The sequence below is a fragment of the Tyto alba genome, unplaced genomic scaffold, assembly GCF_018691265.1.
Source record: "Tyto alba isolate M040663 unplaced genomic scaffold, T.alba_DEE_v4.0 Super-Scaffold_26, whole genome shotgun sequence".
NCBI classification, from domain to species: Eukaryota; Metazoa; Chordata; class Aves; order Strigiformes; family Tytonidae; genus Tyto; species Tyto alba.
In genome coordinates, this window is record NW_024881300.1 from 13519973 (window position 1) to 13541028 (window position 21056).

Here is a 21056-nt window from a genome sequence, read left to right on the forward strand (position 1 = left end):
TGTGAGCAAATATCACCCAGCTACCAGGTCCGCTCCCTGAGCCTGTGTCTACACTGATCAAAAGAGAATTTCTCTAATACAAGGCTTGGGAGAGCTGAGCCATTCAGAGTGGTTGTGTGTAGCATATAAATTTAGGAACAGAATTGGCCTTGTGTCTCTATGATGGAAAGACATCCAATCAGTCAGTAAATCCCCATTCAATTCATAGACAGTCAGAACCAGCTGTAGCACAATTAAAGTTGACAGCTCACCAGAGGATAAGCACACATTTTAGAAACACAAACCACCTTCCTTTAGAAAGGGGCCCAGGCAGTGCTGTTGCTGGCTAGCAGTGCTGCTTGAGTGGTTGCTCTTGTTTAAGTTAATTAACCAAGAAGATGTGGATTGTTTATTACCAAAAAGGACAGGAGGGCACTGGCAGATGAGGTCAGAAATCTTAACGTGCCTTTTGTCTGTCCCTCTTATCAATCAGGTCTGACTATTTACAACAAGGATTTTAAACCCAGTTCCACCTTACTCATGTGGGAGCGGCTGCAGAAAGGACTGCAGCCTAAGGCCTATTAAATATCTCTTATCTTTTATTTCAGCTGTTTTTCAAATCCTGTCTCTTCATAAACATCTTTAACTGTAAAGCAGTCGTCTCTTGAGACCCCATAAATTTGCAAATACAAAAGTAGTTTCTAGGACAAGACCTTAAAACCCTCAAAACTTGTACAGGAAGAGAAGTTGTAAGTGTTCTTGCAGCAATAACCAACTCGGATGAAAATACTCAAAAGACTTTATGTGCCTAGAAACTCTCCCTACAAAGGTAGACACAACACTTACCAGTCTTGGCCAATCTGACCCTCTGTTGTTCCCCCCCCCATGTGAGGTTGTTCATACGCTCCTGGACCTGGAAGATGCTGTTCCAAAGCCCTGCTCAAACAGGAGCAAAGTGAAGACCTATGTCTCCTGCATGTCAGGTACCATGACGATAAAAGCAATTGTGCACATGCGTGTCAGGGAAGTTAGTAAAGACTAGAAAGTGTTTCTTGCAATAGAGGTTAATAGAACAAGTTTAATGAAGGCCAGCAGCATGACATTAATGGAGTTTGGTGCCCAAAATGGTGTCTTTTCAAGTGGTAGTCTTCCGTTTCCTTTTGTATTGCCTTTTCATGTGTAAGGTGCTGTTAAATACTTGCCCTTGTATGGCTACAGGAAAGGTAAAAATGGGAAGTTAGGTACCACTGGTCATCTAAATACTTATGAGACACCTTCATTTGTGACAAGAAGGGGTTTTTGCAGTTTTAAATTTCAGTTCCTGAATAATACACAAGATGAGATTTAAGCCACATAATTTTAATAACCCCCACAGGGGGAAAATAAAGCTTATAAAAACCAAAATGGTTAGGAAGGACAGACAGGTACATGAAAGAAGAGCAAGGATTTTGGGGGAGGGTTGATCCAGACAGCAGTTAAGCACCTACACAGCTACTTGCTTCCCACTTCCCCAGCAGGACAGAGGAGAAGAGGAAGAGCAAAATCAAGACTGCCTTTAGATTGAGATAAAGGTTTAATAAGTGAAGAGGAGGGGGAAAAAAAACCCCAAGTGATGCAGTGGCAGTAACTCACCCTCTCCCATAAGCAAAGCAATGTCCAGCCAGTCCCTGAGCAACAGCCACCTTGGTAGACAAAATCCCTACCTCCTTCTGCTACCCCAGTTTTACTGCTGAGCAGGATGTTACAGGGTATGGGATATTCCTTTGGCCATTTCAGGCCAGCTGACCCAGCTGTATCCTCTTCTAGTTACTCACTGGGGAGTGTGTTGGTGGGTAGAGTTGAAAAAGCTGTGACATTGTGCAAGCACTGCTCAGCAATAGCCAACACACTGGTCTATTATCAACAATTTTACCCACAAATCCCAAACACACTACCACAGGGGCTGCTATTAAGGAAGTTCTCCCAATCCTAGCCAGACCCAGTACAGAAGTATTAATTTGTGCATGGATGTTCATAATACGTTTCTCCCAACCCCACCCAAAGCTGAAGGCACTCCTGTCACTTGGTGTTACTTCGTCAAAGTTTTATTCCTCCTACATTGCTGGAATTGGGGGACAATTAGTTGTTCAAGAAGCAGATCTTCACATTTTAGCTCCTGAGGTTTTTCTAGTGTAACCCACATACTCTTCTTTGAATTTTGGGGGGATGAAAGTAATAATAAGCAATTTTTACTAAATTATTTTCAGCTAATATTTTAACTATACATGAAACAACAAAACATTCTTAGCATTGAAGTGCTACTGCAAAAGTTACCTGAAGCAGTATTAAACTAAACTGTCTCTCTCAGCAAGAGGATTATGCTGAAATACAGTACCAGTAACTCTGTGCTTTTCTCAATGTAATTAAACGTGTATGACAGAGGTTCTCAGTGCTGGGACTCCAGCTTACAGCTGGCCTGATCTAACACTACTGCTCCCTTTCTCAGCACAATGCTTTTCACACAGCACTCCCACCTACAGGATATCCCTTATCCTGGCTCTAATGCTCACTGGCACCCTTCTCTGGTCTGATTTTTTTTTTCCCTGCCACTAAAGTGGCAGAGAATGACAGTTGCTTCCCTTCGTTTTAGTGAGATGAACTGGCCTGCAGAAAAGTCCCGTGAACTTGAGTTGGTGCCAAGTTAAGTGACAGAAACAGGGGCAAGGGAAATGGCAGCAGTAGTTGGATCTCCCTCTTCTAGTCCCAGTGAACAGTTACAATGCTCAGCACTTCTCTTTTAATTTGTGGTGGCAGCCACAAAAAATTTTGGTAACAAGTAGAGACAGGTATAAGACCTGTAATAGGGGATATTGCCTCTATAAAACCCAGGGTGTTCACAGGGCTATTTCCTTCTTTAAAGGAATGTTATCATACTTTCTGAACTTATTTTCAACTGAAAACAGGAACAAGCTTAGCTCAGAGCACAGCTTCATAGAAATGTATTGAGTTGACAGAAGTACACTCCAGTATAGCATTTGTAAACCTATAAAGTTGGGTCTTCTGGTTTAGAAACATTTGCCTGTTTTAATTATTGCACAGCATGCTATATTTGAAGGAATGCACCAGGAATAGGTCTGTAAAGCAAAAAGGGAAAAAAGTAAAAGCATGCTGAACTGAGGAAACCTGTCTGGCATAAAGTACAGCCAGGAGGAGGAATCTGGCTAAAGAATTAAATGGATTTAAATTTATGGAAGTTGCCCATACTTTAGAAAGGTGACCATTCAGGCTTCAGTGCCAAAGGTTCCTGATGAGAAGGGGCCATTAATAATTTGTACAACTACTTCCCTTTTTTATTGTCCAAAAGCAGTGGTGTTTTTTGGTTTTGTTGTGGTTTTGGTTTTTTTTTAAACTGTTTTATCAAAGCTAATCATCACGTTGAAAAGATCATGAAGGCCACAAGTGAGAGGAAAAATTCCAGGCAGGTTACAAATAAAGCACTGGTGGAATCAAGTGTGATGGCATAACGTTCCTTGGTCAGTTTTGTCAATAATGACATAAGGCTCCTGAATTTCATTTACTTTTGAATTATAGTCCTCCAGATTTACTTCACTGGATTCAGGAGCGTCATGTTCAGATGGCAAGAGGTTCCTCCTGCCCTGTGTGCTGGTCCTTCTTATGCGTGAAGACTGAACATCAATACTTTGTGGTGGAATGTAGGTGAGATTAGGAGGCTCTCTGATGTGTCTGAAGCACTCGGAAGTATTAGGAGTATCCATTAATAGTCTTTTGCTATCAGAACCAGTAGTGGGATCCTCCATGCTCCCAGTAGTACAGCGTAGATCTGAAGATTGCTCAGTATGTGCAGCTGCTCTGTTCTGTATCTGAGCATTAGTCAGATACGTATGTTTTATTTTGGAATGATTAAATTCTCTTACATGCCTGTCACTTGTGCTTGCATATGATACTGACTCAGGTTGACCAGTTTCCTCTACTGGATACCTAAGGTCTTCCTGAGTGTCCTTGACTTGTGGTTTTGCGAAGGTTAAAGACAGCTCACAAACTTCCTCTTCCCTTGGGACACTGCAATTTTGGACAGATGTAATATCCTTGTATTGCAGGGACTTCAGCTCATTGGGTTCATCTGCAGGGTCCAGGTCTATGCAATTTATGGCATCGTTAATTTCTGCTTCAATTGATTCTTCAGGGGCTTCTTGAGCTTCGTACTCCAAAGTGTTTTTGCTGTCACAAGAGCTGTCAGCAAATATTGCAAAGGCTGGCGGACCACTTGCTCCTGGTGAGAGTGGCACAGGCCTGATCTCATTTGCAGTTGACTCTGCAGTGACTGCCAAAACACATTCTTCGCTTAGACCGGCTCTTGGCTTTTTTTCAAAAGCTTTTGGAGAAAGATTCTCACTGAAAATAGGTGTTTGTCTTATGACAATGTCACTATATTTGATCAAGAAGTCCTCACTGTCTGAGCATTTGCCCGGAAAATGTACGGTGTTAATGACTTGCCTTTTGTGTTCCTGAAGCCTGTTAGTGGATTGAGTAACTGCTAACTGAGGCGTGTCATCTTTGATCTGCAGACTCCCAGCAGCTTCAAAGGATATATCACTATTAGTTGAAGATTTCTGTTGAGTAGCAAGGCACAAAGATGTCTCACTGTTTTCTTTATTTTCTAGATTTTCAGCATCTTCTCTCTGGAGTGTCTGATCCTCTCTGTCCTTATCTCCATGATGCCAGTGCATTTGTGTTCTGTTCTGTAGGGTCTTCTCCAAATCACCATGTTTTTCTTCATTTGTCATTTCAAGGATGGTTTCACATTCAATTCTTGCCAGGAATATTTCAAATGCAGTCTGCTTTGTTTCCTCATTGTTTCTCTTTCTGACAAGTGAAAACTCTGTTGCTGTTGTTGCAATGTAACCTATTTTCTCCAGTACTGTTTTTACAATGTCATCTGGGAGCACAGATTGAATATAGTAGACAAAATTACCGGTGAATGTCTGAAACAGAATGCAACATTGAAAAACAGATGAACACCAAGGGGGGGTGGGATGGACGGAAGCATGAAATACGTCCTAAAAATCAGAAGTACTTCAGAAATTCCTTAAATCTTTAAAAAAACCCTGTTCCTAAAAGTCTGAATTTTGGATCAGAGTGAGCGAGGCTTTTCTATGCATTATTTTGTCAGCCCCTCAAGCATTATAGCTTTGCACATTAATTTCAGTGAAGTTATGCCAGTTTAAACCTGCTGAGATACTGGCTATGATCATCAATATTCAAAAAGGAAGAAGGTAAGAAAATCACTTTAGTCAACCTAGAGAAACTCAGCAATAAGTCTTATGTGCTCTACTGAAGAATGTTTTTTTTTTTAAACAAACCAAGACTCATAGAATAAATCACTGAGACCTAATCTTTTCATAAAGAAACAGACATGAGGTACTCACCATTAACTGTATCTCTTAATAGGTGACAAGACTGTAACGTTTTCTTTTTCCATGGTTCAGACTCCTGCTGTAACTCTACTACCCCCAAATTAAGTTGCCATTTCTCTGAAAGTACCTTTTTGAAAGAAGACTCTAGCAGAAATATTGGCAAAACACGCTCTCTTTGCACAAGCTGTCTGCAAAACATGACTTGAATAAAATGCTGCTGCTGTGTAACAACTTTAAAAATCATTCAACATTTGCTCGGTTTTGGAGGTACCCCAGGCATGAGGCCTAGTTTGTAAACTGGAAGTGGTTTTTGGTTTTGTCTGAAATGCTATGGTAGGAGAGACCATGCTGACCTAAGCATGACCAACTCCAGGCAAGTCAGAACAGAACAGAGGCAGGAATGCAAAGTCAAGACTTCCAGATTTGGGGTATCTTATTTTCAGGCTGCCCAGCTTGAGAATGACTTACTTCCTAAGGCGGAGAGCTAAGCATTGGTCTCACAAGCCTGCGGAGAACAAAACTGAGTCCCCAAAAAGGCCATTAACTTAAAAGGCCATAGTATAATACAGCACTGAGCCTCAGTCCATTCTCAGATAAAGCTGTCAACAGTGCCTTTCACTCCCCAGCTTGTGTTCCTTCCAGAGGGAGACTAGGGAGCAAGCACTTCGGGGGGGGACAACATCAGAGCAGGTGGGAGGCAGGAAATATGTGAAGCAGTATTCTGCACACAAGTAGCTTTTTATCAAACCCATATGTACACAAGATACTGGTTGTTCTCCAACTTGTGCCTTGCAGTAGCATTATTTCAGGCCTTCAGCAATCTGTCTTGCACTTTGGATTTTCTACAGTGGTCTTCAAAATCTGATTTTAATGAAGCCTATGATTCTTGCGTTATGAAAAGCTGACCCCACTAACTGTAGACCTGACTATCTTATGCTTTATCCCGTTTTAGGGAGATAGATGAGGAGAATAGGAATCTGCAGCTGTTTGAGAATCCAGAGATGAGACCTAAGGGCAGGAAGAAGGGAAGAAATGGCTTTTCCTCACCAACACCTGTTGCTGTAGGAAAGGAAATAAGTTTGCACTTTGGGTGTTAAGGGATTTTGTTTAAATACAAGTAGATTTTGCATGTGTTTAAGTCTGCTGTCTCTTCTAGGCAATGAGATGTGTTCAGTGTGCTAGGAATGAGGAGTAACCGTAACCACCTTACTGCAAAAAGCAGCAGCATTTCCTCTTTCGATGTGGGGTTTGCTACCCACTTTGCCAGCTGCAGTCACCCGAGCTAGGTCAGGTGGTTAAAACACTGGACCAGAGAGATGCTGCCCACCCGGCCTCTGGCATCAAACTGTTAGCAAAACCGGTGCTAAAAACTATATTTATTAAGGTTAAAACTTAGAGTAATGAGTCAAACCCTTTAACTGGCCCTTTTTACTTCTCTACCATATCTCTAACCGAAGGTTTCCAAATCCCTGACCTGTTCAGCCCTTCTGGGGAGGGCCCAGCCTGGGCGAGAACGAGGCGTGCAGAGGCCAACCAACACCTCACAGCACCCTCGCACCGCTCCGGCCGCAGCCGACCCGTTCAAAATCGGCTTCTAAACGCTGCTCCCACCTCCGCGGGGCCTGCCACGCCACCGGCCGGGGGAAGAGGCCTCGGAACCCCGCGGCCGCCAGGCCCCGAGGCCAGAGCAGCCCCCCCCGGGCCGGGCTGCGCCCCGAGCCCTGCCCTACCTTCAGCGACCTGATCTCCTTCCGCCACGGGAAGAGGAGCAGGTTGACGCAGAGCAGCTCCAGCACCTCCAGTGCCTTGAGCAGGTCGCGGAGGACGCCGCCGCCCCGCTTGCCCCGGGCTCTCCGGCACCGCTCCGCCACGACGCACACGTCCAGGGCGCCGCGCCGCCGCGGGCCGAGCAGTCGTCGAGCCCTCGCCTTCAGGGAGGGCTCCTCGCACACCGCCAGCTCCCCCTCCGCCCCGCGGGACGCGTAGTAGGCGAGGTAATCCCGCATCACCACCTCCTCCTCGGCCGCCGCCGGCTCCTTCATGGCGGCGCCAGACCGGCCGGGCCGCCCGCCCGCGGGTGCTGACCCCGCCCGGCCGCGGCGCCGCTCGGCCCGCCATTGGCCACTGTGCCGGGACGCCGAGCGGTCAGTGGTTGCCTGTCCGTGTCAGTCAGGGCGGGGGGCGGGCACCCCGGCGAACTGAAAGCGAAAGGCGGGAGGGTTGGAGGGCGGCGGTGCCGCGCGGGGGCGCAGCGTTGCGCGAGGGCTGTCGTCGCTTCAGCAGGGGCGCGTGGCGGAGTTGTGAGGGCGGCGGCCCTCACGGACGGTCTGTCGTCGTTCCTCGCCCCGCGGCCCCGGTAGCGCTCCGTGAGGGTCCTCCCCGAGCCCTCTCCTGCTGCTTTTCTCTTCCGGGCCGGCCACGAGCCCCCAGGGTAGGTGTCCGCTGTGGGCAGGGGCTCGGGAAGGTGAAGCCCGGTGCTCAAGGGCTGGCATGAGGGTGAAAGCTGCCCCAGTGGTAGGTGTGTTGTGGGGTGAAACGAGACCATCTGTAGCACGGCCCGTTCCTCGTGCCTGCTTTGTTACTCTTTCTATTGTAAGTTGCCTCTCAATTCCTGAACTAGGTTTGGGGAACAGTCAGTGGAAAGAGATTTGTTCCCTCTGCTGGGGTGGCTGCAAAGTTTTCTGGAATGGGTTTGAAAAGTGGGTTGGATCCAGCATCTGGGAAGCAAGCCTAACATTGATCCAGATGATTTTGCTAATCTTGATGTCTGGAATCTGAATCTTAAAGTCATTTCCTAGGGCTGCTGTGATATTGCACACCTGTGTGATTTCATAAATTAGTGTTAGCATTGGCCTCCCATGACCTTAATTTTTTTTTGTAGACCAGCTGGGTTGGTGTCTTCAGCAGTGTCTCCACTGACTTGGCTTGCCGCAAGTGTGAATTTAACTTGATGGTTTTTTAATGGCTCATCTTATTATAGATTGTCTTCATTGCATGATAGATTTTAAAATTAATATCTGTCTCACTGTTAACCATTGGGAATGCATGGCTTCTCCTGATTAAGGGAAATCTCAGGCTTACTTGACCGCAGTCTTATTTCTTTCCTTGCAGAAAGTGGCTGTGTGGTGTTGCAAATAAACTGGTTTTCTCTCTGACTTTCCAGGCGAGAGGGCTTTCTGAAAACATATGCTTTTGATCATCATTCCAAGTAAAATGTCATTAGGAAATACTTTTGTAGAATTTGTGTATGGATAATTGCTATATAAAATTGCTGATCTAGCCAAGAGGGAAGGGGGGACAAATCCCCATACTACCACCACATGTTAAAATGAGGCCATCTGGCCATCTGCTGCAATGTCTGAGTTTCCTCCCCTACCATATGTGCATGCATACACAGACAAGCTTGGATGTGCTCTTAGTAGGGTCCCTGCAGGCGGCTCAGCTCTCTTCTTGCCATATGCAAAACTTTATTGACCCAAATGATAGGGTTGGATTTCATGTTTCTGCACACCCACTTCCAGGGGGATCGGATTAGATTCTTTAAACTTTGCAGTTCTTGTTAACATATAGAATAGCTGCACTTTGTTAAAGCCTGTTGCATTTTAATAGAATGAATCAGGGAATCTTGCTTTGTTGCTGGTTCTCTTGAGTGTTTCACTTTATTGAAAAGTGTATTTGCATAATACAGTAAATACCAGGTTGTCTCATGTATCTAGCTATCACTGTGTTGTTGTTCTCTGAATTAGTTTCCTAGTTTAGACTCCCAGAATGGGATTAACTTTGTCTGTTTTGAAGGTATTAATACTTTAAAAGCCTGTTCTCTAAAAGGGAGGCTTAATCACTTCCCTAGCATGTGTGGGTACCTATCCCATCACTGCCAACAGGGCAGAGTATTTGCCCATGACCCAGGTGCCTGAAAGTCCTGTTGCAGTTCCTTGAGCTACGAGGCCTCCCATCTTGCTCCTCCTTCTTCAAGGAGACTTTGAAAGGTTTTGCAAAGAAGTTTTGCTCTTTTCTGGGTGTATTAATTTTATTTATTACTGATTTCAATCTCTTGCAGAAATATAAAATCATGCTAGGAGCAAAGTTGTGACAAAATAATCTTATTTTTTACAGGGTTCTTTCACTGCTTGTCATTTGAATTGAATTAAAAAAAAAAAAAGTGTCTCTCCATTGGGAGTGTATTAGCTTTATTTGGAGTGTAACAGAAGACAGAATCTATCAAAAAGATGTATTTTTTTAAAGACTATAGCAAGGCAAAATCCTGATCATTAGTCCTAGGAGAGAAGAGGAATTCAGTAGAAAGGAATGGACACTTCCAGCTGTTCATGTAAAATGTTGATATTTCACTGGAGTTCAAAAGACACAATGCCAGTACCCAGTGAATTGCATGAGGCTATATACCTGACTCTATTTTTCATTGCAGTTGGGCTGATTTAGGCAGCCAAGGGTTATGGAAATAATATTGATTGGCGATGCAGGAGAACAAATAAAAGAATCAAGGCATTGGACCCAAAACATGAATGGACTGCTGTGCTTCTAGGTTCCTTAAAGGTTTAAATTTGTTTGTGCCTCTGCTGGACATGGAAGCTGTTTTGCTTGTTACTCTTTCTTGCTTTAATGGAAGTGATAATATGGACCTATCTGAAATCCAAGCTGTGAATTTATTGTATGCTTATGAATTCAGTAGCCAGTGTTCAAGCATACATTACTGTGAGCTGAGGAAAAGCGAAATGAACATGAACTTTGCTAGCTGAGAAGTTTTAATGCATTAGATGCTGTTGGGGATTCAGAAAACATGGATTTAGTTTCTGATCTATCTACAGTTCCCACTTCACATGTAGCACATCAGTGGAGCTAGAGCTGAAGGTGCTTGGATATAATTGTGGTAATGAGTATTTTCACTGAAAGCTTTTTGCTGTGACAACAGTATAGTGTTAGAAATCATGTAGTTCTTAGTGGGTCAATAATGTAGTCTGGGCTAAGAGAATCCTCTTTTCCCAGGGCTATTGGCAGAACATCTAGGTTTGGAGAGCTGCTAATATTAAGTGATGAAAGTACAACTGCTAATTCCCAGGCCACGAAGTGTCAGACACTGTCAGACAATGATAAAGAAAGGACATGGAAAGCTCCACTAGGAGAGGGCTGAAACTTGGCCTTTCTGTTCCTGGCAGCATATGGAATCTTTCTTTCTCTACAATGTATAAAATATTATTTCTCCATTTCCCCTCACAATTGTAATATCTGATTTCTATATGGCAATGGAGAACAGCTTTCTATTCTGTCGTACAAACCCAAGAAAAATAATAATCAGGCCTTTTAACTTTCTTGTTCCTTTTCTCTAGATGGCCAGGTTTGTCAACCTCCTTGATTTGTAGAGCCTTAGACTGGACTTGGTTTCCTAACAGAGCAAGCGGTGAGTGGAAATCTCTACTACTTATATTCCTAGGCTGTTGTTAGTTTTTCATTTTTCCCTAGTAGTATGACATTATTGGTTGACAGTTTGCCCATATTTGTCTAAGTCTCATTCTCCTGCAGTCTAACAGGTCACCATGAGTCACATGTTTGTGAATTTGCACCTATGTTTCTCATGTGCAGGAATTGTATTTGCATTCACTGAATTGCATCTTGTACTTTCCAGGCTGTTTCTCTGGCTCTTCAGATTCCGGTCCTGCTCTCCTACAGGCTCATGCCTCTCATAGTCGAATGTAATGTGCTGATTTTAATAGGCCTATTTTCTCTCAAAGCTCTGAAATCCAGCAACACTCAGTATTTTCATTAGGACATAGGTGATCCCACTTGACACATCCTTTCAAATTAACACAGAGCAATTAATAAATACTCTTGTGTGTGGTGATGATTATTGGAATTTACAGGAGTCTGTGGTTATAATTTTATGTAGAGAGTATTTCTCTAGTTTAAGGAGGGGAATTTGTCGGACTGTACCATGAGCAGTTAGATCTGTTTGATGTGGTTTCCATTCAGCAAATACACTGTTACTCACCTTGGTCTGCTGAAAAAAAAGTCTATTTGAATATTTCTAGGAAGACTGGCCTGTTATTTCCTGGCTTTTCCTTTTTTTACTTGGCAGCGTGTTGCCATTTTCCAGTCTCCTGACCTTAGTAATTTTCAGAGGTACCTCTGAATATGTTTGTGAGTTTCTGATGCTTCTTGAAATGCCTGAGAGTATTTCAAGGGTAACAGTTTTTACTGCAGCAATATTGCAGACTCTTCCCTTGCTCTTGCTCAGCTGGGCTGATCCTGTCTGGGCACACACTGACTCGTCCCCCTGAGCAGGAGAGACCTGACTGTTGTGATGGCTGCTTATTCATGTGTTTGCTGACAAACTTAAAATCCAAATGTAAGTGGCTGAAGCACGATGTTGCTTAGTCAACAGTTGCTTAGTTGCCTGATTAACAGGAGGCTAAAGGCTGTGGGTGGTCCCAAGGCGCTACTGATACAATAAAAAGCACAGAAACTGTATCAAATACATATATGTTCTTTACTAAAAATTTTGTGTAAATATCTGTATGCTAAAAATTGAAGCAAACGGGATGACTACAGAAATACAGTATTGTTATCACATAGCAGGAAACAGCATGTTGAAACACTTTTCGTTTTGGCTTTAACCATGTAATAAATGAAAGGCCTTTGTTAGGCCTGTTTTAGGACTGACATTAAAATTATGTGAGAGTTCAGGGTAAAATCTGATAGGAGGACATGAATTCCTTAAGAGGAACATCAGGAGACACTCTGTCAACTTTGCTGAGATTTATCCAGGATCTTAAATATTCTCCAAGAAATGAAAACATGTTCTTATTGCATCATTACAAGAAATGTCAACACTTCCAGTAGTAGTAGAAGCTGTTAGAGCAGCTTTAGAGCTATAAAGTTCTCTTTCTAGTATTGTCTGTTTGCAGACATATACGGGTTGGATTTCTAAGCTTTTATCTCACAACTTTGTTGGATATCACCTAGTTAAGAAGATTAACAAGAGTAGAAAATTCTAAGCCATACTTGCTGTGTGGTATCACTGAAGGTAGCATACTCTACTTTTAATTCCCAGTTTGTTTTTTCAAGATATTTGTTTATAATGAATGACACAGCCTATGCATTTATTGGTAACTTAGAAAGATGCTACAGTATGCATGTATGTTTTCATTGGCTTCCATATCCGTGTGACTAAGAAGATGGGATTATTTTGATGGATGAGTCCCTCATTGTGAACACCGTGTAGCATGGTAACTAGATGACTTTATAAAGCAGTATACCACAAGAGGGAGTAGACAGCTATTTTTCAGTAATGCTGCTACATACAATCCAGACTGCAATGCTAAGGATGCATAACTCTTATCGAAGAAAGACTTTGATTATTAGTTTTCTATAATCTTAGTAATGCATTTCTATCATGAGGTAAAATACAAATCTCCCTTTTTCATCAGAGGCTGACTTAAAGTTACTTTATTTTTTAAACCACAGAAGGTTAGTGGAAGGGCATGAAATTCCTGTCAGGTTAAAAGCCAAGCAGGTTGAAAGGATTTCCCAAAATGCACAGAAACTGTATCTGTAACAGAGTAGAGGCTTGCCTGGCAGATGTGAAAAGCCCTTTGTGCTTGTCTTTAGAAGAACCTTCAGGTTTGCCATATTACAGCTAAAAGAGAGACTCACTTTCAGAAGAAAAGAAAAAAAATCACATTTGCCATCTAATATTTATTAGGCTTCCCCCTCCACCTCCCCAACAGTAGCCTGATGTAAGCAAGGTCTGGTCCCAGTGCCTTACCCTGTCCTAGGCAGGTCTCCAAGTGCTGCAGGAAGATGCAGCTATGAAAGCGTGTCCTATTCTGCACAAATAAACCTCTGTGTTTTCCTTCACTTTTTATTTTCCTGCCAATAAAATTGACTGGTACATTGCTATGTGGGTTTTCATTTCTGGCCCCTAATAGGTAGTGTAGAGTTTTGTGTCTCTTAACTGCAAGGTACAAAACTGTTTATACTAGTACTTTATACAGAGGAATAGATCTGTCTGTTAAAAATACAAATGTGAAATACAGCCTACGTTCTGGCAATGCCTGCTAGCAATTTTGCAATGCAAAACTGTGAATTTTTGTTGTTTTGGATATAGCATACTGAGAATATTGCAAATCTTGCTGAACTGCAAAAGACTTCTGTTATTTTAGCAAAATACATATTTACTCTCATCTACTTAGCAAAAAATGCATACTTACCTTATCTCATCATGTGCATATGACTCAGTAATGGTATAATTTATACAGCAGTAAGAACCATATAATTACTTCCCATCTAAGTATTAATTATAATTGTGTCAATCTTTGGAGTGTTGAATGATGATTACAGTTGAAAATTATTTAGTATTTACAGAAAATCTAAGTGCAATTTTAATAATTTGGATGATGCTTCCTTTTAAACACAGTTATATATTTGCTATACTAATTTTTACATAACTTTCAGTGGGGGTAGTAAACTAAATTCCATTTTATCAGTGTAAAAATTTTTTTTTTTTCAGTTAAAATACCTCTAAGAGAGTTAGTGGAGATGAACCTCTGATAACTCTGCTGACTAATACTGGTTGTAGATGTAGTTTAGTCCTTGTGTGGAGATACGGTGCTTCTGTACTATGCAAGATTAAACTCTCACCTCTGCAGTTTACCTCTGCTATTCCTGCTAGTGTGCATCTCCAACTTGTATGCATTTATCATATGAACATGTGAGAAGTCCAGGCCTATGAACAAAGGCTAGACTTGTGGGTAGCAAAACTTTGGTGAAAAGGACCATGCCTAATAAAAGAGGTTTCTGCACAAAGTGAGGTTTTCTGTTACTGTGCATGCCAAGTCCAGCATCTATTATTTACATCACACTAATGCAATTACTACAGGTCAGGGTCCTTTGTAACACTACAGGCTCCTTACTGAAGAAGGAGACCAGTTAGTGCCTGAAAATGCAGTCATGCATGGGAATTGGCATGAAGCATCTTCTGTGATTCCAGACACTGCCCTTCCCTTGGCTATAGCAAGTCCCTGTGAAGGGTGTGCAGCTCCCAGGGCTGCACACAGCTGTAGCACAGCTTCCGTAGGTAAAGCCAATTGGTCTTTGGGGATCCACTGCCACCTCTCCATCACTTGTTGTTGGTTTCTTTTGAGGAGGACTTACAGCAGGGTTTGCAATGGTCTGGAAAGCCTGGTACTGGCCAGGCTTTCCAAAGGGAGAATGTGACCATCGAAGTATTACCCTCTTTTTTCTTTTACTCCTATATGGTACTGACAGTCATTCTTTGCAGGCAGTGTTCAGTCTCTGTCTACTGAAATAGATATTTAGACAAAGAATTTTTTAAAAATGCTTTGTTGCCAAGACACTGAATGAAATGTACTAGTGACAGCTACAAAGACAACAAAATGATCTTCTTTTCCCTTCTGCTCTAAAACATGCAAAGTATCATAAAATCAACAACTAGGCTTGACTGGATAACATGTATCTACATCAGGAGTGGCTGATTTCAGTGTGGTTTGAAACACTTCAAAAAGGTCAGATGCACTGCTTGTCACTGCTGCTCTGATGCTGTGTGATGTCATGGAACACTTTGAAGCACAAAGAGGGAAGTTTACCTAAACTTTCAAAATTCACTGTAAAAAATAAAATCCCATTGCATCCCAGTTTAAAGATATAAAATAGGTAAAACTTTCAGAGGTTTTATTCTTCCATTAAAATGTTTTTGTCAGTCCGAGTTCTTCAGAAGAACTGAAGGGAAGAGCCACTTCTATTCACATGATTTGGTTCAGAAGGGCCTGATAGTCATTGGGAGAATTTTTCAGTACTTCCATTGGAACAAGTGGGATGGGGATATTCTGTTCACACACCACCGTCTCGTACAGGGGAGCAGCCTCCAGAGTGAGAGATGACAAAGAGATGGATGAAATGGGCTGCTGCAAGTCCTGCAGCCTGACTGCGTAATTTGCAGCCTGTCCTGTAGTCCCAGATGCTGCTGCTTCTTCCAGGCTAATGTTTATAGATATTTCATTTCTTTGACAAGGGTCTGTGAGAGAATATGGGGGGGGATCATCTGTGGGAATATATATTTGTGTTGCTCCTGGCCCCACGCATTCATCGTAGCTGAAAGAAAAAAAGAATTTTTCATTAGATTCCTATGAAAAATGCCACAGTACATTATTTTCAGCATAACGGGGGCAGGTAAAGTGAGAAGAAAAGGATCGTCTTGTGTTTTGTTCCTTAGCCCACATCCTTACTTACCCTGCTGTGTGAGACACTTGAGAGTGTAATACTTAAAAGCACATCTCTGAATACCTAAAGATAATCCCAGGGGTCTCAGTGAAAGTTCTCACCCCATCCTCCTGCATGAAAGTAGCATCTGTGGCAGCACCATTCAGCTGAAGTGCCTGGGGATGAGCCTGGCTCCTTACAGCTGGTTATGCAGGAGCGGGAGGAATAACTGCTGGCTCACACAGAGCTGTGCACACTGCACTGGTCACTGTAGGTGCAACACAGCGGGGGTTCATTCCTGCTCTCAACTGCTTGTAAGTAGTTAAGTTAGAAGATAGCTGGGGGAAAAGAAAGTGGTGTTGCTATTTTTTAGAGTTATGAATAAGGTATAGAGAGCTTTAGATGGAGTCTAAAGTAGAGTATCACATCAAATGCTGTCCACCTGACTCACAGGTCTCTGGTGGTCAGCCAGCAGTTACATGCGGTGGGTTGCCTGGGTTGCAGATCTCTGTTGGCAGAGGCAGCAGGATTTCTTGCTGAGGTGCAGAGCTGTAATGAATAATCCTGACAGACTCATGCTGGTCATTCTGAGACTTGGCAGCTTCCCCATCATGTTCCTCCCAAACAGGAGGAATGCAAGACAGACCGATTTGTGGCATTTCTGTGAAGAGCCAGGTCAGGTCTACCTAGGTTTGTAGTTCTGTTTGTGCTTCCAAGCTACTGCCAGGGGGAGCTATTACCTCCTCACTCCACTGCCATGCTCAGTGCTTGTTGCCTGGGTGTGAATGCAGACAGGCACCTTAGATTGAAGCTTGGACTGCACAGCCTAGGGAGGCCCATGACAGGTAAATAATGAGCCTGGATAGGCCAGCGTGACTGTGTTTTCCCGTGATCTGTGCTGCAGGAAGGGGATGGGAACAGACAGTGGACGTGAGCAGGCTCCATGCGTTTGTACTGTGCTGTGCTGGCACTGCCCACCCCTCTGACCCTGCGGAGACTGCACTGTGTCCCCAAAGAGGGCTGAACCAGAGCTGGTGATTCTGGTCTGTTATCTGGGTGGTCCACTGTCTGGCTACCTGAGCATCACCTCTTGGTCCACAAACTAAAGCTGATTCCACTTTTGCTATCAAAACAGCCCAGGTCTAGTGGTCTGAAGGAAGGTCCTGTTTTCCTGGTTCACTGGCTACAGGCAAAAGTGAGGAAGAGTCATAATATCATGATCTTAAATGTTGGACCTGCTTTGTTTGTGGCGGCCTTGTTTAGCTGTTTCAGGATCATTTTAAATCCAATTCTGAAGGAGGGAATGTTTCCTGTAAGAACCTTTGGCTTCTCAGTTAACCTGAAAAACAGTTCTGCTGGAGCCAGACAAATTAAGAACCCATTTCCTCAACCACACTAACTGCAGAGCTATTAAGATCTAGGATATTTCCTGAAATTTAAGATATTTGGCATATGTCTTCCCAGTAGACTGCAGGCCATCATTCTGCCCCCTGTAATTGCATTACTGCTGGGCTAAACCCAAGCTAATAAACCCTACTTGTAGATTGTAAGTAGCTTGCAGCCTGCATTGGTTAGAGTGAGATCAAATCTGCTGCAATCAACCATGGAGGCCCTGCCCTAGAAAAATACTTGGTTCTGCTGCATTCATTCATACCTCTCCCTCAGAGCACTCCTGATGATTTTGATGGTATTCTTCCTAGTCCAGGTGATGGAAATGGTTTTTGAGGAAGGGTAAGATAAGAAAGTGAAATCTTGGTACTAGGTTACTAAATAACTCAAATATTCACAGGTGGTTTTAGTTTTACCTCTCATTTCTCTTATTTTTATATTCATGAGGATAATGGTTTTAAATTCAGACTAGAAAATTTTGATTTTCCCATCAGAAGGAATGGTATGTAAAAACATAATGGTGTTCTGAATATCATGAATAGGGCTGCTAGATACTTTAGAAACAAATCCCAGCATGTAGGAGGTCAAACTTTTGTATAGCATGTGGAAAAGATTGCAGTCCCGCCTCTACTAAGCCCACTGAGGCTTTCAAGCATACCTGATATTCTTTTAAAAGATTTTAGACCTCCGTCAGAGATTGAGGACCTGATGTCCCCAATTCAAGTCTTCATAAATTCAGTGACAGTAAAGGAAGAGCCACTCTTTGCAGAATTACTTACTATGAGCTGCATCTTTACTTAATTTACATTTTACTGTCCCAAAGCCCAGTGCATTTATTTAAAAACCTTTCCACAGGTTTTGACTGACTTAATCAGGCTAATGAAGAGCACCTACTGTGTCCTGTTACCATAGTAAAAGAATTTCAGTTTTGAGAAGCCCGCAGTAATGTGAGTTTCAAGGTAGAAAATTTTGAATCCTTTTGCTGAGACACAAGATGGAAGAAGCTTCTCTGTCTCCTGTTTCTGGGCCCAGGCCCAGCACAAGGGAAATCTGCCACTGACCTAAAGGAGAAATGGGCACAGTACGAACCTTCTATTTACTGTTGTGATCTGATCATCTGCATTTATTTCCCTTGGGTTTAATTTAGTATTTTTCATGGACTGTAGCTCAGCTCTGTAGAACTAAAATGCTTAGTGAAATAAACAGTAAAATGATCTTTTGTGAAGGAGACTGTTAAGCATCAAGGCAAATGGGTATTCAAGACCTGGCATTTTAGTGTTGAGTTCCAAATATCAATATATTAGTGTTAGGGCACTTTTTCTTCATATATATGATGGATAAAATCTAATTCTCTCTTTTTTTCTAAACTCCAACACAGGTAATGTTTCTCCCTCCTCAATCATTTCTTGCAGTTGATTACCATGTGTTGATGTGAGTGATACTGGTCTAAATCCGTACTGTTGTCTTAAAATAAAGTTTCATGTTTGAGAAGTGAATGGACTCTTGCATTTTACTGCAGTGAGGTGTGTGTAATGAAGTAAGTAGTACTGCTAAGTTGTCTTGCAGTGTGAGGTCTGTACCTTTGACACAGCTTTTAGGTTTCTTTCTTTCTACTTGTAAACAGAGCAAGCTAGAATAAAATGATGGAGCTGCTTTCTCATCAGCTAGTATGGAGACCTTGGTACCAGAGGGGTCAAGGGTGCCATGTGATGATTGCTAACACTAAAAAGAACCAGTGCATCCATAACAATTAGCAATTATGATTCCCAATATTAAAATTATAGTTACATGCAAGTCACTCAAGCATGGTAACTAATGCTGTTGATTTAACCTGAGAAGGTGGCAGCTGTAAATCTCAGTGATGTGTAAAGCCATGATTTTTCAGCATGAGCCAATGTCCATGTCATCAAAAGGAAGTGTTCCCTGCCCTGTTGCGTATTCCCACTGTTTTCCTTGCACTACCTCCTCCCAACCATGATCCCCAATCTGGAGCTAAATAGGCAAAAAGGTTTTGTGCATGTTTTGTTTTGGTTTTGGTTTGCTTTGTTGTTTTTTGTTTTGTTTTTTCTTCTGGGCTGGATTTCTACTGATCTAGCTACCTGAGTTGGAAGCTTACAGCACAGTCAGACAGGCATCAATGCAACACAAGGGAAGTAGAAGTATAAGAGACGAAGTGGGGTAGGTCTTAGACCACAGTTCACAGGCTGAATTTCATAAAAGTGCAACCTCAGTAACTGCTAAGGGCATGACACCTAAATGTATGTGTGTATGTGTGTGTATACATACATATATATATATGTTTTGCAACTGAAAATGCAAGAGCATGGAGCTTGCATGACTTCAGTGGAAAACAAAAATACTTGCTAGTCTCTTGCAAAAAATACGATAGTTATGTTTTATCTGAGAGATTCCGTTCTGTGAAGTTATCGTACATGTAAAAAGTAGCAGATGCTTGAAGTTCAGTACAGCAGTCACAGGAAAATCCTTTTAGACAAGAAAGCAAATGCTTTTGAGAAGTATTATGTTACCATAACTTAATAATGGGTCACAGGAACTCATTACACTGCATCTCATGAATATCATCAATCTCTTTCAGTCCTGAAAAAAATCCTTCATTACAGTGCTTGTGATAAATTCACTTTAATCCATTATTTTTTTTTTTTAAATGGTATTATCTTAAGGCTCTGTGTATCTTACAGGCAGTCATGAGAAGGAAGAGGTCACTGACCATGAAATGTGCTGTTGTCTACATCTTTTTTTGGGGCCTTATTTCTTGTCAGAATAACTTAATCGTCATTGTGTAGACTATGCTATTTAGTATTTAAGGGATAATTATACTAGGAAAGGCAAGGAGGGCTGATGTCTGTTAACACCATTTTATCGCATGTAAATGTGATCTGCAAAGAAAAGAACGTTGCTTAAAAAGTACAGCAGCTCTTCAAGCTGACCTTGTTGACTCAGAATGTTGGGGGTGGGGAAAGAATGTCATGAATTTGTCAGGTCTCATTGCAGTAAGTATTAGGATAGGTTTGTTGCTAAGGAAACTCAAAAGAACTTATTTAACTAGCTGTCATTCATAAATTATGACCTACTCTCTGGGGAAAGAAGAAGGTTCTACTTACAGAATTTAAGATGCAAACAATAGCTAGTGAATAAAAGGCAAATCTGGGGAATGAAGAATTCTTCTTTGTGAAATTGATGTGTCTTTTTTTACTTCATTCATTTTTTATATGTTATGATTCTACTAAAATTGCTCCTGTTACATTGTTTCCATTTTGCTGATGCCCTACTGTCTTCTTTTAATAATGGTAAACAGAATCACTAAATTTGGAAAATACAGGTGCTGACAGGTTTAAGCTATGATGAAAACAACACAAAGGACGTTTATATGATGTTGTTATTTAATAAATAAAAGCTGAAATTAGAACAAATATACTGTAACTCTCTAAAAGGAGAATCGAAGGAAAAAAATATTGATGCGTTTGAGGACCATGTAAGTAGTTCAGCTGATGATGCTATCTCTGATTGCTCAATCTACTAACAGCTGGGTTTGTAGGACAGCAGCTTGGAAATCTATCCCTGTTTCCTTTGAGGTGTATTTTTTCTTAGAATGCATATGTCCTTTGATGATGTGTAACTACCATGAGGAAATGTATAATTTTTGATAAAACTGCTCTTACAGTGGCATATATCATAAGACAGGATATTTTTCTAGGTTTATTTTTGATACTAATAGTTTCCATTTAAGATACTAGGTGCATTTGCTAACTATATTTTGACTTCTCTTTTGCATGCTTTGTCAGTGATTTAGTAAGCATTAGTTTAATACTTCAATCTAATAGCAATCCATTCCGTGTTACTGATTATCTCAGTCATTCACTTAGTTTAATTCTTGAACAGTAACTTAGAATGAAGAGCCAAAACTTATTTACTTGTTAAAAAAGAAACAACCCAAACTGTTGGGGTAATTAGGAGAATGATAGTGCAAGAATAAGCAAAGGTAGTTAAGTGGCACCTCCTCCTATGCAGTTTCAGTCCTAG

The 21056-nt window shown here is 41.9% G+C and overlaps 2 protein-coding genes across 4 annotated transcripts in view; both read right to left on the reverse strand.

The window, feature by feature from the left end:
• Positions 1-1027: 1027 nt before the first annotated feature.
• On the reverse strand, positions 1028-7487 carry LOC104362062. Of its 2 annotated transcripts, XM_042797447.1 has the most exons (3): positions 7124-7194; positions 5406-5520; positions 1028-4961 (listed from the first exon to the last, which is right to left on the reverse strand). In XM_042797447.1, the coding sequence occupies exons 2-3, from the start codon at positions 5406-5408 to the stop codon at positions 3465-3467; spliced, it is 1500 nt and encodes a 499-aa protein (XP_042653381.1). In that variant the 5' UTR covers positions 5409-5520; positions 7124-7194; the 3' UTR covers positions 1028-3464. The 2 variants fall into 2 exon arrangements, with proteins under 2 accessions (XP_042653381.1, XP_042653380.1); XM_042797446.1 differs by lacking the exon at positions 5406-5520 and having other exon boundaries at positions 7124-7487.
• Positions 7488-11876: 4389 nt separating this feature from the next.
• LOC104356344 (protein BEAN1) overlaps positions 11877-21056 on the reverse strand; it is a 63508-nt gene continuing 54328 nt past the window's right edge. For both annotated transcript variants that reach the window (XM_042797784.1, XM_042797783.1), the window contains one exon: positions 11877-15518. In XM_042797784.1, the coding sequence (XP_042653718.1) occupies positions 15170-15518 (349 nt within the window). In that variant the 3' untranslated portion in view covers positions 11877-15169. The remainder of the gene's footprint in view (positions 15519-21056) is intronic.